Raw genomic sequence first — 15,972 nt, forward strand, 5'->3', positions numbered from 1 at the left:
ATTGTAATTGTGATAAATTACATCACAATATTTCACAATAGTTCTTTTCATTTGTATTTAGTGCTGTACAGTGTGTGAAACTTTAAATAAACCTAAGGAAAATTGGTTGATGCATATCGTATATCATAAAAACATCTTGGAAGAACCTTGAAAGAATATTTTTACCATATAGCCCACCCCTAGCTAGCTGTCAAACAAGGTTGAAGGTTTAGAACATGTAGGCCTGATTAGCTATTTAGGTTATTATCTAGTAAGGAAAACACCTTTCTTAGCTATATAATAGCTACATGACTGTTCGTTACAGTAAAGCTACAAATAAAGCTGCCCATACAGTTAGGCTAAGCCCTTAACTTTACTGGGAACTTTTTTGTTAAACAGGGGGTGTTCTTTGGGAATTAAGTGGGTTAAGAATAAAATGAAAGTGAACTGAATTATGACATTAAATTTACAAGGCAAACAGAAAAAAAAAAACACTTACCGTGAGCTGGATCAGGTGGTCCGAAAACTAGGTTGTAGCGCAGGATGTAAAAGTTATTCCACACATAGAGCTGGTTGTCCCTGGGGTTGTACTCCACAGCTGCGATGTACTGGTACTGATTGGGGAAGTTAATATCCACAAACTCGCCGCGGCTCTGCTTGGTGTTGTAGATGTAATCGACGAGGCCTTTGCTGACTTCATTCTCGTTGTCCTCGTACGTGGACCTGACCACGTAGAGGACGCCGCAGATCATGAAGGCGTTGGAGGCTGAACGCTTGTCGTAGGCTGTCTCCCATGTGGCCTCGAAGCGCAGTGTATAGGGGTTCAGTTGGCTCAGGACCATCATGCCATTGTTCTGCTCGGTGGCATAGATCACCCACAGGCCGTTCTCATCCACCGCCAGGTCAATGTCTGTCTTTCCACCCCACTTGTATGGCGAGGTGTCATGGTAGTTGGCGTTGTTGATGATGGCTTCGCCACTCTTGATGCGGGTCCGGAGGTCGAACTTTACTATATTGCGCGTTCTTTCCTTGTTAAAAAACACAGCCCCGTCATATACCACGAATCCGGTCCCATCCACTCGATGGGGCAGTTTGTATGTCGTGGTTTGTCGTGAGTTCTGGAAGTCATCGAGCGATGAGTACTCGATGAGAGTATCAGTTCGGTATGGAGTCCAGGGCATAAAGTAAACTTTGTCGCCGGCCTGAAGTGGGTCCTTGCACCAGGCCCCGGCTTGCTGCTCCGCTTCAAAGAGAAAGGAAGGATCTCCAACAGCTTTCAGAGTTCCAGGACAAACAAAAACTAGTGATAGGGAAGAGTAGAACAAAGAACAGTCAAAAGTAAGAAAACGCAGCCCAGACGTATTGTAATTAGAAGGCCAAGCGGCCAGTCTGGCACTATGTCAGCTCGATAATTGGGCAGTCTGAGAGGACAGGGGACAAAAACACACACTGGAGTGGCTAAGAAGCTACAGCTATTCAGCATTCATACGCAATAAAAGGAGTTTATTTTAGTGCGAGGAACCTGGATCTGAAAGTAATTGAAACTAAAACACAACATAAAAGTAGTATCACGGTTCTGAAACCAAAGGCTCCCTGCTCCTCGGACATACTGTATGCCGAAGGGGAACGAGGGGGTATTAAACAGCAACAAAAAATTGTAAGAAAAGAAATGAAAGGAAAACAACCAATCTGCCCTGTAAATAAAAGAAGCCAACTAAAAAGATTTGGTAAAAAAAAGACAGGGAGAACTTCAAATAGCAGCATACAACACGTCTGCAAATGTGTATACGGAGACATTTGGCATTTACGTGGCCTTTATTCTATACCTAAGAGAGGCTTTCTTTGTGACTAAATGGTGCAAATGCCACAACCATTAAGATTTAAGGCAATATTAAGTTTTTGAGGTGTTGTGTTGTTTCTTTTTTTTTCCCTGAACACAGACACAATAATCAAACGTGAAGAGAGCAGTAAGTGGCAGGGTCGGGAGAGGGCAGAGAAGAAGAGAGAGAGACAGAAAGAGAGAGAGAGAGAGAGAGAGAGAGAGAAAGAGAAAGAGATGGAGAGCAAGAGAGAGTGAAAAAGATAAAGAGAGAAAGGGAGAGAGGAAGAGAGAGAGAGAAAACGACAGTCGAGGCAGTGAATTTAATAGGCCAAGAGAAAACCTGTTACCATGGCATGCTATGGAAGGGGGGATTGGAAAGCCAGGCAATAAGAGACTGTGCCAAACAGAAAGAGCACCCAAGGGTATGGGGAAGGGGAGGGGGAGGTGGGGAGAAACCCCTACAGACTCCAGCCTCTACATCACAGCTAACATTTAAGTTGCAAGTGTCTTATCATGTCTTTATAATGAGTCCTCCTCCCAATGCTGCAGTTTTACTGACCTTTACTGATTCAAGAGGATTTTTCCTACAGCCTGCTAGGATCAGAAAGGCAAGAGCGGGGATAGGAAGGTTTTTTTTACGACCATATGCCACAAAGGAAAGAAAAGAAAAACAAAAAACAAAGAAAACAAAGGAGCTATGGGGAGTTTAGATTGTGTCAGTTATTTACCTTTTTGCTCCACTTCTATTTTAAGCGTTGGACGAGAGAATGAAAGGGGTGCAAGGGGGAAAAAGAGATTAACATGAATTAACTATCATGTCCATGAATACATGCAGTTAACATGTCATGAGTTAAAGGATAATATTTACAGAGGTATACCTAAGTTAGAGGGAAAGAGAGAATTAAGTTAGAGCCAGACACACGAGGCAACCCCTTAAATTGAGAAGAGGACCAGGTTAGTTATTAAATGAAGAAAACTGCATGTAACAGCATTAATTCTGGTGTGAATAAGGCTTCTGTAGCATATAAACCAACAGGAAGCTTTCCGAAAGAACTCAAGAGCAATGAAAATGTAAAGCTTGATTACTTCATTCATTTAGATTGGAGTTTTGCCAACAATATTTCAATGTTCCCACTAGAGTATGTTGATAAACTCAGCTCACAAGTCAGTTTCATTCCTAAAACTGTATTCCAACAACTTTTGGAACAAAATCTGAGTTAAGAAAGAAATGACGGCTGTAATCATGATGTTGCACAACTTACTAAAGACACCACTGGTGCTAAGCATCTGCAAACTTTGGTGTTCATACAATGCAGTTGCATTAGATGGCGTAATGAACAGAAAGTCCCATCTCCACAATGCACACTGTCACAGATTAGCGCCACAATATCACAATAACATGATGCACTGTTACACCTCTAGCATCTAGTGCATATGGTGACTCAGCGAGTTTCGTTTTCTTTGCCAACTTTAAAAAAGTATGTAACAGTTTACTGCAGGTCAGTGTTAGTAATGTTACATGACACATACATAAGCCTTTCATGACAACTGACATAGACCTACATAAACAATAAAAAAAGGAATATTTATTCAAAATGTTTGAAGAGTTATTTGTTACAAAGGTTGCATTTGCCAAGTTGACATAACATCTATGTCGGGTGACTGACTTTCTTCTTTTCTAATATTAGGTTGTGTCATACCTTTTGGGGTGAAATGACACAATTTACAGTGTCACTGTGACATAATGATGATGACATTGGTGGAACATCAGGCAGGTTGAACTAAGGTCATTTTTTTGTGGCCCATAGGTGAAATGAGTTTCATTTACAATTTATAAGACTTGAGCTGTGACATCATCAGCATTATGTCACTGTGATATACAAAAGCTAGGAAGTCATTTGATATAATGTGCTACGCCATTTCACTCAAAACAGTGTCATGACATCAAAGTTGACAGCCTTTATGACAAATAATTCTTATTGGAGTAAGAGTCACACTTTATTTTGATGGTCTCCTACAGATAAACTTTCTAGTGATACTTGGTTTATTAGCAACCAAGTATTAGTAGGAGTAGGTGTACTTTTTGTGTTGAAGTTCAGGTCAGGTTTAGTGTTAAGATTAGATTTAACAGAATCTATCAGACTCAACTTCAAATTCAGTTGCACTCAACAGATTTTTAGTTAAATGTAAGTTAAAGACAAAGCATCTACAATGAACTAGCAAAACAAAGTATTACCAAAATAAGTCTTTATAAATGTTTAAGTCGACTGTCATGATGAGTCAAGCAGCCTATTGAACGGTGCCCTACAGTAAAGTGTAACCAAAAAGCCTGTACTGTATTCTACACTAATTCAGCTCTTTAATAAAACTATAGCTAAAGAGCTAAAGACTGAGTTATTACTTTAGTGTAGTAATAATACAAGATTGCTAATGTTTAAAACACACTGAGTCCTTAGGGAAAACTTCCAGTGAAGACAGGGATCTTAGAAATCCAAAATAAATTCATTTAAAAAATGTTAACTATGGAGTACATTATTAATTAGCATATAAAAACCAATTCAGGCAATTAAATATAAGCTGAAACAGACGCTATACAAAATTCAGTAGATATCCTTGTTTCTGTTTAACACTGAACTGTTTAGTAAATATCTCAGTTAAATCAGTTTTCATTCCTTTGGACACAATGTTGATGTAGCACTGAGCACAAATTGAGATATCAACTGGATATCAACCGTTGTGTGGATGTTTTAAGTTCTTTTGTGTTAAACCAACACGTCTCAGATTTAGGGTGAACGACTGATCCTCCAGTGCTTCCCAACATTTCACCCATTTTTAATTACAGAGTATGTGTTGCTCATGTAGGGCTATATGGATAAGGTGAGTACACACGACATGTAAACATTAAAGACACAATCAGGAATTCATTCAAGAAGCACTTTAGTGGTCACTGAGGCAGAGTTTATTTATTTGGGCATGTCGTTTTCAGACTGTTAATGTTTGAAAGCCTCTGTTGGAGCAGCATTAAATGCGATTCCTGATTTGGTCTTTAACACCATTTCCATTACACAAATTATTGCTAATTCTTTTTGCATTCTGAGGTAAAGTCATGTTCTTAACACAGGAAGGAAGTAAATTCATTATACAGTATCATAATTCTGGAACAGGAGAACTCCAGCTTCCTAAAAAGTAAAACAAAAGGTGGTCAGTTTAAAAAAAAGGACGATGTTGTGGACAGCCAGAAGAATAATCTGGAAAGAATAACATCAAAGCAGGTGTTAAAAAGAGAAAAAAATCTGTGACTAAGATTTCAACAGAAGAGTTAAAAAAAAAAACAGTAGTCTGGATGCTGAGAATGGTTCCTTAACTCTGCATATGAGACTGAAAAACATTCAAAAAACATCATGGTAATGATAAAAAAAACAAATCAGCCTCTGATAATCCATACCATTCAAAACAGCACTACCTGGAATTTGGTCAGTTAACTTAGAAGTTGGGTTAATAACTGACATAAATCCAGTTTTATTGGCTTGTTTGCTACACTCTCTTGTGTCTAACTATTATTAGGACAAAGTTGCGAAAGTTGGAAAAAATTACAGCTTAGAGAAATGGGGTTTACTGTCAAACTTTGATGTATTTTTTAGATGGCTTTTGCACTCCTCACTAGGGTTCTCTAGGTGGGTAATATCTTCAACGGACAGTAATGTCTTTAACGGAACAGAGATATTCTCATGGTAGATGAGACAAGTCAGCTGGAGAATAATATAACTATCTAATTGCCTAATGGAGCAAAACAATCTATACTCGTAATGTAATGGAAAAGCCTAAAATAGAATGAAATTGTTTCTGTTCATCTTATACTTCTGTGTCATTTGTCTTTCTCGGTAGCCAGATTACATACATTGCTATGGTTTAGGCGCTACTGGAAGGTAACATGTTTGGATATAACCGATGCATCAGATTTGCTTCTCAGATTTGCTGCATATCTTTGCTAGGCATTTTAATATTTTTTAAAATCCATCAACAGCCCCCAGATGCTTTTGTCTGACCCTGTTCTTTGCTATGCAAAGAATGGGGGTCTAATGATGACATTCCTTTGCTTTCATGTGCCATGTATTAAGGTAATTAATTTTTTGATTCATAAGCATGCTCGATGCTAAACCACTAAATAAAGCTCATCTCCCTAATGAGGAGCACTTCTGACACCTAGCAAATTAAAGAGACCTACAAAAGGACCAGGCAATGACAGATATGCACAATGTCTATAAGGTCATTTTAAAAGAGGACCAGTACAGAAAGGTATTATAAAAGCAACAAAAATTAGAATTTTTTAAAGCAAAAATAATGACAAAGATGGTAAACACAAAAGATGACAGAGTAGGCACTGATAAAACTGAAGTGCTGCTCCCTCATGAAGTAAGTTTGGCAGACACAGTTTACAAAGACTTTTGCTTAACTTCGGTGGATCCTCAGAGAAAGTGGAAATGAATAACATGAAAAGGTGTAATCGTTACATAATTGAAATGATGGCTCATACTTACTATAGGGGACACACTCATACTGGACCTCAAGGTATTTGTAAGTTCCTGGGCAAGGGTCAGGGAAGACATCCGATCCAGTAATGACAATACACTGGGTTCGATTATTGCACCTAAGGGTAGGAGAGACAGGGAGAGGAGAGAAAAGAGAGAGAGAGAGTGAGAGAGAGTGAGAATGTGAGTGAATTACAAAGAGAAATAAGAAAAAAAAAAAATCATATGAGATCATCCTGAGAGTCTGCTGTGCACACCTTCGCGACTGTCAGCTGTCAATAATGCAATTGGTCTCGTTGTTGCGCAGATCAATATGAAACAAACAGTGGCGTTCGAGTAAAAGGCCAGCTGATTCTTAAAGAACGACTTTTTGCTCAGGACGAGATGAGAGGGGATGAAAATTAGCCGGAGCGCGCGGATGCCACAGCAGCCCTTTTGACACTCCCGACAAAGATAAACAACCTAATCTATGAGTGTTCATACCCGCCAGCGCATGAGTTATAAGGATCTTATGTATACATCCTTGGGGCTATGCTGATTGGGCCCATGATGAATTCAGTCTCCTTATATGCCATTTCACTCTGCTGAATTTTTCACTATATGTCAGGGGCTGTAATGGATTGTGTGCTTGTCCAGGGTCGATCAGTTTGCTTTTGGCTTACACCAAAAAAAATTACAGAAAAAAAACAAACAAAAAAATTATGTATTCTAATTATGGATATTCATCAGAGCTGCTTACTTACAATGTAAATGTTGCTGACTGATTAATCATACCGTGTGTGGTTTTAAATGTAGATCCCTTCCTTGAATATTAATCTGATACAAAAAGAACCATGCTGTGTGCTCAGCGTTTGTCTTCCTGTGTATGTTTGTCTCTGCTTTGCTTATTTATTTATTTTTACCTTTTGTTGTTGTTGTAAGTTTAGCTTCTCAAGCTAACAGCAAACATTTTTTGTGCTCTTTCTGAGCTCTGACTTCCCCCCCACTCTATTTGCTGTCATGCTGGCCCAGCCAATACGCTCCAGTGAGTGAATAAATCTTGAGCAATCCTGACATCCTCTCACTTTGGCCCCCCTGATGTCATAGACGGTTATCGTGGCCGCAAACCAACAGCCATATTTACGCCACCACATTGGGCAGTTCATCCCCCTGATGAGACTTAGCATTTTATCTGTCGTCTGTAGCCTTTAATCAATAACTCTGTCCGTGGGCAAGTGCCTACTATTTCAATTGATTGCTGAAAATCTATCTGCAGTACATCAGTGAATTTTCTTCCCTTCTTTCCTGTGTGTGCGTTTTTTGCTTTCGCATAGCAGAGAGAGTGAGAGAGAGGGAGAGAGAGAGAGAGAGAGAGAGAGAGAGAGAGAAAAGAGAGAGAAAAAGAGAGAGAGAGAGAGAGAGAGAGAGAGAGAGAGAGAGAGAGAGAGAAAGAGAGAGAGAGAGAGAGAGAGAGAGAGAGAGAGAGAACTGTGCTGAAAGTGAACTACAGTTTACAAAAAAATACAGACAAAAGTCCAATGTACTTGCTATGAGGCAAATTGATTCCCAAATCCCAACATGCCCATGAAAACAAAGGTCCTCAGAAGCTGTGATAAAACAAAAAGGACACTTCCGCACAAAATAGCAACGGGTGGCTGAATTAGCCTGCTGGCATTTTTTTTCCTCTGACCTGGCCTGAGGGCAACATTTTTCTCTGCTCTTATTTCTCTTTACCTCAGCAACTAGCTGTGACAATTAATTTGTCTTATTTTCTGTTTTAATATACAGAGGGAGAAGATTCTCTCCTCCCTTCCAAGGCAGGAGAATGTGGGGAAGCTCTTATGTGCACACAGTGTTCTTCATGTACAACTAGAGCCACAGCTGTGCATTCCTAACCGTCACGATGGGGGACGAGGACCGTGTGAGGAGCCATCCCAGGAAAACCGTCACTCGTACACCCAAGTCTTTTACTTCATTAACGGCCCGCACGTGATCACAGATTTGAATATCAACATGTTTGCTCATATAAATGAACCACAGCCCTAAAATCATAATATGCACCTCTCTAGTGCTTGAAATAATGTGCCAATTGGCTCTTTTTTATTTGTGGCTCTATTAAAGGCACTCGTAGTGCATTGTGTGTCCTATATTTCATTCAGTCACATTGTCTTTGCATTTGCATAATTGAATATGCGAATAAAATATAGGTAGCTGTTCATGTTCTAAGATTGGCTCCAAAGGGGAAGGTTAACATATGGCGTGAAGTGTGTTGCCAAAATAACACAAGGATTATAACAGTTTTACAAGCACATTTCTCTTGCTGTAATATCTCCATAATGTAATATACCGCATACTTTAAAAAAAAGAGGAAATAAATGTCATGCACTATGCAGAAAACAAAACATCCCCAACAAAAATGCTAAACCTCTGCTTATCTGCATTTAAATTGAACCATATTCATAGAGCAAAACAGTTCCAGTTAGAACTGCTGTCCATGTGATGCAAAATATAATGTTAAAGCTGAAATGTGGGGGAAAAAATAAGAACACAATTCAGTTATAGTAACTTGATGGCTCCTTCCTACTGAAGCAAGAACACTTCTATTTCATGAATCACCCTAAGATATTCAGGAGCTAATCCTCCCATATTTGACCTTTAAGGAGAGCTAAGCATCAGCTCTGCCTGAGCAGCTTGAGAGCGCAGCAGCGAGTTGATGAAATCTCCCTCCAAAATAGACCCTTGGCTGACAGCAAAGGTGTTTACAGAGAAGATGAGACTGTCTTACAGATGACACGTCTAACATACACACCTCTTGTCACCGGGACTTCTCTGATGTACTCAAAGTTAAGCATTTAAGTATTGTGGCAATGTGCACTGAATGTTTATGCTCAGCTCAGGTTCATTTTGCTGTAGGTAAGCTTTTTGTTTCAGCACTTCAGTTTCTCTAATGATCCTCTACAATAGAGAAGCGCACACCAGAAGCAGGTGTGGAAAAACAATGGCATCTGCCAGGAAAGAGACTAAAGTCTAATAATAACACTTTAGCAATTATTGGTGTTTTATTTATTTCTAGTTTATAGGAGTGAATTATGCCAACTGATTCAATTTGATTTGCTCTTACAATTGAATGCTCTTACATTGGGGCTATAGGCACAAACGGTACAGATCTAATATGATTCCAAAAATGGTACTGATAACATTGTAAAAGAAAACAATGAGTTGCTACTTGAAAAGGCCACTTGCACATCTTCAAAAAAAAAAGGGGGTAGTGGTCACACTCTACAATAAATTACCATCAATATCAATTATGACTACTTGAGTAATCTAGTAACTATTTTGATGATATTTTGAGCAATCTACTTCAGAAGATAAAAACAGGCTCAACTGCCGAACAGCATTTTATGCAGAGCCTTTCACAGAAGCCTACGAAAATATTTCATATATAAATAAAACATTATGCAGCAAAAAAATGCACAGACACGTGTGTCCATTAGGCTCTGCTGAATATCTAAAAATTCAACTCACAAAGAAGTAATTTTTCATGCAATTTTGAGAAATCTTTAATGCTGCTGTGAGCTACTCATTTTACTGCACACCACTATACAGTAGTGTTTAACACTAAAAATCTACTTTATAGCCTGAGTACCACTGCTAGCTCTTTTATGGAAGTTTTAATGCTTAATGTTAGCGTCACGCTAGTGGTCGTGTTCACTTCCTACATAGGGTATAATATCACTTCACCCAGCTCTGCTTAAACATGAAAAATTGAAGCATTTAAGGCCTGTAACAGACATTCAAGTGGCATATTCTTGACCTTCTTATGTTGCAGTTATGCAGTTCTACAGTTCTACAGCTCTGAAAACTGCATTTAACAGTTTTATATAGCACTACTGAAAGAAGAACAGTATTGTTCATATTACAGGCACATAAAATGTTATGTATAAAATATGCTACACCACAAAGTGGAGAGTTGTGCAACTGTTCAATGAGCGATAAAAAAGGAACATTGTCAAAATGCACTCAAGCATTAGCCTGCCTTGCAGGCTGCAGCTGGGTGCTCAAGTGCTGTTTACAGGCAGCGAAACACTGACGTCCAAGATTATTGCTTCAAAATCCAGTGCAACGCTGATAAAACATATTTCAGATCTCATACAGCAGCATCTCATGCAACTTAACATCTTGTCCGTTAATAGTTCTCTGTAAAGTTCCGTGTTCTTTAAACGGTGAGGGGACCAAAATAAAGGAAGGGAAAATGGCCACAGCAAAGGCTACTGTTAAATTCCCACAATAAATCCAACTCTGCTCCTTTGGTGAAATGTTCTTAGAAATAGCATGTCGACGAAAATAACCGCTTGTTGTATGGAACCACTCGTACTGCAGAAGGCAACAAATCAAAGTTGTCATTAAACCTGCAATCGCTAATTACTATCATATGCCTGTGGTAATTACACTGAACCAAGACAAAACAACTAAACATCATGTTCTTCCTGACACACGCTAGGAGGCAATTAAGCTCAGACGAACGGGATTTACTGTCAAATTTACTATGACCCAAATGGTCAAATCCTATCAAACCTGCATAAAGATGTTAAATGATATCGCTAAGCGATGGGGAAATGGCTACTGTGAATAAATATTACAGTGGCAAGCCAATATGATATAATATCAATGGCAATGTTGTGCTTGATTGAAGAAACAAGTGCTTTTATTTTATTACTCTGCTGTGCCTACGCAAACAGTTTACAGTGGCTCGATGGAGTCAGAGCCTCACTCTTTCCCCGCAGTACCCCACCACCTCTACTGATTAGAAATCAAGGAAGCACCTGGGAGTGCCTCTTGATTTCACAAACAAGTGCGGCTCTTGGCTGCATTCAGAGGGACATAGGAAATCTTAATCTGTAGAAGTTTAAATACTTACAAAAGGCATATGCGCCCAGAGGCAGCACTAGGCTGTGTGCCATCAGGCGGCAAATGCTGGGGTCTTTGGAGAGCCATGCAAGCATTTCTGTGACTAATACAAATAGAGCAGTCTTCCACTCGCATGCATCCCTGCCATCACTAAGCTTATTCCTCTAAACAGCATAATTAACACAGAGCTTGATGAGGGACAATGAACAAGATATAATGCGAAGAATTCAAGGACAGTTGTGCTTCTTTCATTTATTTCCAAAGCAATGTAGTTAGCTTTTTTTTTCCCCCTCAGAAATACTACCAAATGAACATTTCTGATGCGTTCATTTGCGCTTGCCTCATCTGAAGTCCGAATTTGTTCACTGACTTTCAGCTTTACACTACGATTTCTTGCCCTCAAGTCAGCAAACTTTCACTGCTAAATCACAAACCCTGTAGCTTTAAGATCTTACAGGTGCTGGTACTATATTTGATAATCAATCTCTTTGTTTACTCTGGTCACTTAAACCTAAGCCTGGCCATTAAAACCATCCCTAGACGCAGTTCATCCCACACTGCTCCCACTGTGATCTCAAGCACGAGTTTTATCCACACAGAATTGAAGCATCAGGCGCTAAAAATTAGCTTGCATCTATTATTAATGCACACTAATCAACCGTCATGATGAATGATTATGATGTTGGTGGTGATTCATTACTCGGCCAAAAGAAATAACAACATGAAAAGTGCAAAACAATGCAATTTCACATCTGGGCTTGCGCAAACCTAAGGAGGCATATCCCTTTGAAAAGTTTCCCGTGTAGATTAGCACCCACTTGAGACGGCTAATTGCCTGCAGCTGAAGGGCCTAATTGAGCCGCTGCAGTTTCAGGCCTATTTTCATACAAATCATGGCACACGTATAATAAGCTGAGCGGAAATACAAACAACCCGCGCTGCCTAGACCTACAAAACACATCAAAGGCCGTCTCACACATAACTTCCTGTTTGCCAGCGCAATGCAAGAAAAGCGAAATTGCAAGGCTCCAGATGTAAGCTAGTCACTCAACTGGCAAGCGGATACACGAAAAAACGGGATTTTGTGTAGTTTTTAAGGGCACTTTGAAATTAACATCAAGATATTTAAAGGGGGGATGCTCTCCGTGTTTGGCACTAAGGGCATTCCTCTCAATGCCATAGAACCTGGTTGCTTGATTACACAAGAGAAAAGAAACAGCTTTTAGAATGCAAGAATAGAGCGATCATATTAATATTAAAATTTCTGCAGCGCTGAGTCACATGTGAGCTACCGGTTTAGTCATGTTTTCCTAGGAGCCTAGATTAATTTAATGCTTACCAAAAGCAGATCATTTTGAAGTAATTTCAATGGAGTAAAATTACCAATGTTCTACACAGCTTAAATGACGAGTTTTGCTTTTTCATCTTTCCAATATTATTATTACCAGGCTTTAGCTTCCACTTTCCTATATACTATGGGATGTAGTTATCAGTACCATTAGGGTGGATATTATTTATATATTATTGGATATTATTATTATTATTATTACATATGTTATTAGATATGTGATCAATATTTCTAAAGATTTAAGTCAAGCTGAAATCAAAATTGACCCTTTTATCCTGTTAATTCATATCCTTGGTCGTATTAAGCATTAGTTGTCGTAAACCATTTAAAAGCCAAAATTCTTGTTTCCTTCTATATTTGATTGATGTGTAGAGCCTTTTTCACATCGAAAATGCCTTCTAAGTTAGGATTACATCACTGTGCACCAGCGACCCTCACTGAAGGTGTGTTTCACTTGGAAATACGGTACAGTATGGTAGAAAATTCACTCAGCTCAAACAACTTAGTTATATTTCTAGTGGAAACATGCACCGAATTTTTGTAATTTTAATGTATACACCATTTCTGCAGGAATAAAATATCCAGTTTACTTTCTTTACATAACTGTGTTCATGTTATGTTAATAATGTAAATATGATGTCCACATTTGAATCAAGTTACATTACTTTTGGTCAGTTTTCTTTTATATTCAGCAGCTTGTCTAAGCACAAAGTGACACCGCTCTTCACCTATATGCAGCAGTGCAAGCATGTGATGATACAGCACTGCGAGTGAGCTTGTAGATGATGTCCACTCCAATGAAGGGTGTCTGCACTCAACCCACCTTTGGGACATTATCTTGTATGCATCAGGGAGGTAGCAGTTGATGTTTTCCATCTGGAAGGGGTCGGCGTCACAGATCTTGTCATCCGTCCGCCCGTAATTAGCACTCTCGATCATGATGACATCACTTCCTGGACAGCGCAGGTCAATGGGGTAACCCTCACATGACAGCTCCCGCCTGACCAGACCAAACGGCAATGCTGCCCGACTGAACCCTGGGGGGGAGGGAGAGAGAGAGAGAGAGAGAGAGAGACAGAGAGAGAGAGAGAGAGAGTGTAAAAGAGGGAGAGAGAGAAGAAATCAAAGACAGAAATACAACTACTCTGACAAGAAGTATCACGGGGAAATTGGGGGCAAAACACACTGGACATTATTTCAAAGGCTGCCAAACTGACATTGAGACGAATGAGATGTTCAGGGCTACGTGAGGTACAAGAGTGTTTGTTTTGAACTAAAAAAAGAAAAAAAAAACCTTTGGGAGGTGAAAGAAAACAAATCAATATTTAATATCTATGGCAATTAATAAATATGTCTGCTAAAGTGTCTTGTACACCTGAGAACAAAATGCTATCAAAGAAACTCATTATGATAACGCAAAATAATTCAAAATACATACTTTCGATAACATCTGAAATATAAAATTAGACCTGAGAGGAAACCTAATGTATTAGAGTGTTTGCAGTGTTTTGGAGGTTTAAAAAAGAAACAGCCTAACAAGCATCAACAACAGAAATGGGTAATTCTATCCATTTTATAGCTTTGGCAATACGAGAGTAGACATGTGCACAGCTGAAGAGAAAAAAGGGTGAAAGAGAGGGAGGTGGGTTGAGCGGGGAAAAAAAAATCAATACTTTTGCTTTGTGTTCTGCAAATGTGAGCAGTGCCAAATAGCTGTGCTTAGGGGGTGAAGCAAACTACTCTCAACAAATCATTCGGCGGGCATTTTTCTTCCAGCACTGTAATGTCAAACAAGAAGGGGCCAATTTTTGATAAACAGAGGTCTTTATCTTGAAAATACTCTCTATATTTGAAATTTCACCTAAAACAAAGAAGCTCACTAATTGCACAGCACAAGGAAAGTAGCACCAGTAAGAGAATGCAGGTATTAACTGAGCATTTAGCTTCAGTAGACCCACTGATGCTTTCAGTGTTTTCTGAACACAAAAATTCAGTGGAACCATGCTCAGAAATCTGGGCGTGTCCGTGTGAGTGGTTGGGGACATGCTGTGCTGAAGGTGAGATCTAACTTTGGCAATGATAAAAAAGGCACATGAGGATGAATGAGGCTACAAATGAATTATGAGCAAATGTGCTAATCTAATATCCTCACATTTCTGCAAAATATGCTTGCTGCTGGCTATGCTAGTTATATCACTTTTTTTCCCAGCATGTTGCTACTGAAGTTCATGACAGGTGACTTGTTTCATCATCAAGGCCAGCTGGTGTCTGGTAGTCAGAATCAACATGGATTGCACCCATGGATCTGCAGCTAGCACCAATTCTATTTATACTGAGCCCTGTAAATTCAGTAGTGCTGTTGTCCCTCGGTATGCTCTACCACAAACCCTTTTGGTAACATAAGAATCATGCGTTTATTATGTACTAAATAATTTGATAGACTTTAACATTTGGGTTAAAATCAAAGCCACTCCAAAATACTGGCCCCTTCATTTGTGTCTACCACTGAAAAATTGGAACAACTATTCTTCTTACAGACACGCACATTATAAAAACATGCCAGACTAGATTTAGGGGGGAAATTCAGTCTAAAGCAGTTGAGGGGTGCACTTGAAGGGTGCACTTGATTTGCCAAATGGCTAGATATTCGATTAAACAGCATATACAGTATCTATTAGCTCAAAATATTTCTTTTAATTCATCCTTCCAAATGAACAGGAAAATGGTCGTGACACTCACTTCAGAAGTCACTGCTGTGCCGTTGTCTAATTATACAGGGAAAAAAGCGACTGCGGCTCTAGAGAGCTTTTTGTCAAGCCATTTCCTGTGCAGATTTTTGACACGTCGGGATGTTTTCAGCTGTATCAAAGTACACTGACAGCAAAATGGGTTCAAATGACTTTAAAAAGTCCGCTCAATTGAAATGAGTTTCTGGATGACTGAGTCAACAATCAGGCGAGGGGGAGAATTTGTACTGTTGTCGTGTTCTCTCTTTTTGACTTTGGGCATTCCTCGTGTGACCATTACACATTAAGACACAGGAAAAGAGTTGAGGGATGATGGGTATTCACCTTGTATCAAAGCTGTCACACTGCTATCATTTTTGTATGAGTTCTGCAGGATGCTTTTGGGAGAAGCAAAATTCATTAGAGGTTTTGGCTTGATATGAAAACACTACGATCCAGGAAGAGACCTGACACTCTGAACAAATGTTGGTGTTGGTACATTTCCAGTTCAAGACTAAAATTAGAGTCAGCAGTTCTCCCGAGGCAGGAAAAAAAAACTCTACCAAAACAATCAATGTTAACTTTAAATTTCAATGCACTGTACACTCGGATTCACAGCAAAGTAGTTCTCTCCTTTCTCTGTTTTCTTTTTTTCCCTGATCAGATAGAGTAGTACTCCCT

At 39.3% G+C, this 15,972-nt stretch overlaps 1 protein-coding gene across 14 annotated transcripts in view; it reads right to left on the minus strand.

The window, feature by feature from the left end:
- The window catches only part of adgrl2a (adhesion G protein-coupled receptor L2a), a 91,401-nt gene that overhangs the window by 41,114 nt on the left and 34,315 nt on the right, over positions 1–15,972 (minus strand). For all 14 annotated transcript variants that reach the window (XR_005008110.1, XR_005008111.1, XM_036586139.1 and 11 more), the window contains exons 3-5: positions 13,389–13,602; positions 6,340–6,449; positions 479–1,279 (exon numbers count right to left, since the gene is read on the minus strand). Coding sequence is in view for 12 of the 14 variants with exons in the window: in XM_036586139.1 (XP_036442032.1) it covers positions 479–1,279; positions 6,340–6,449; positions 13,389–13,602 (1,125 nt within the window). In the remaining 2 variants the exon portion in view is untranslated. The remainder of the gene's footprint in view (positions 1–478; positions 1,280–6,339; positions 6,450–13,388; positions 13,603–15,972) is intronic.

The sequence above is a fragment of the Colossoma macropomum genome, unplaced genomic scaffold (assembly GCF_904425465.1).
Source record: "Colossoma macropomum unplaced genomic scaffold, Colossoma_macropomum, whole genome shotgun sequence".
In the NCBI taxonomy this organism is placed as follows: domain Eukaryota; kingdom Metazoa; phylum Chordata; class Actinopteri; order Characiformes; family Serrasalmidae; genus Colossoma; species Colossoma macropomum.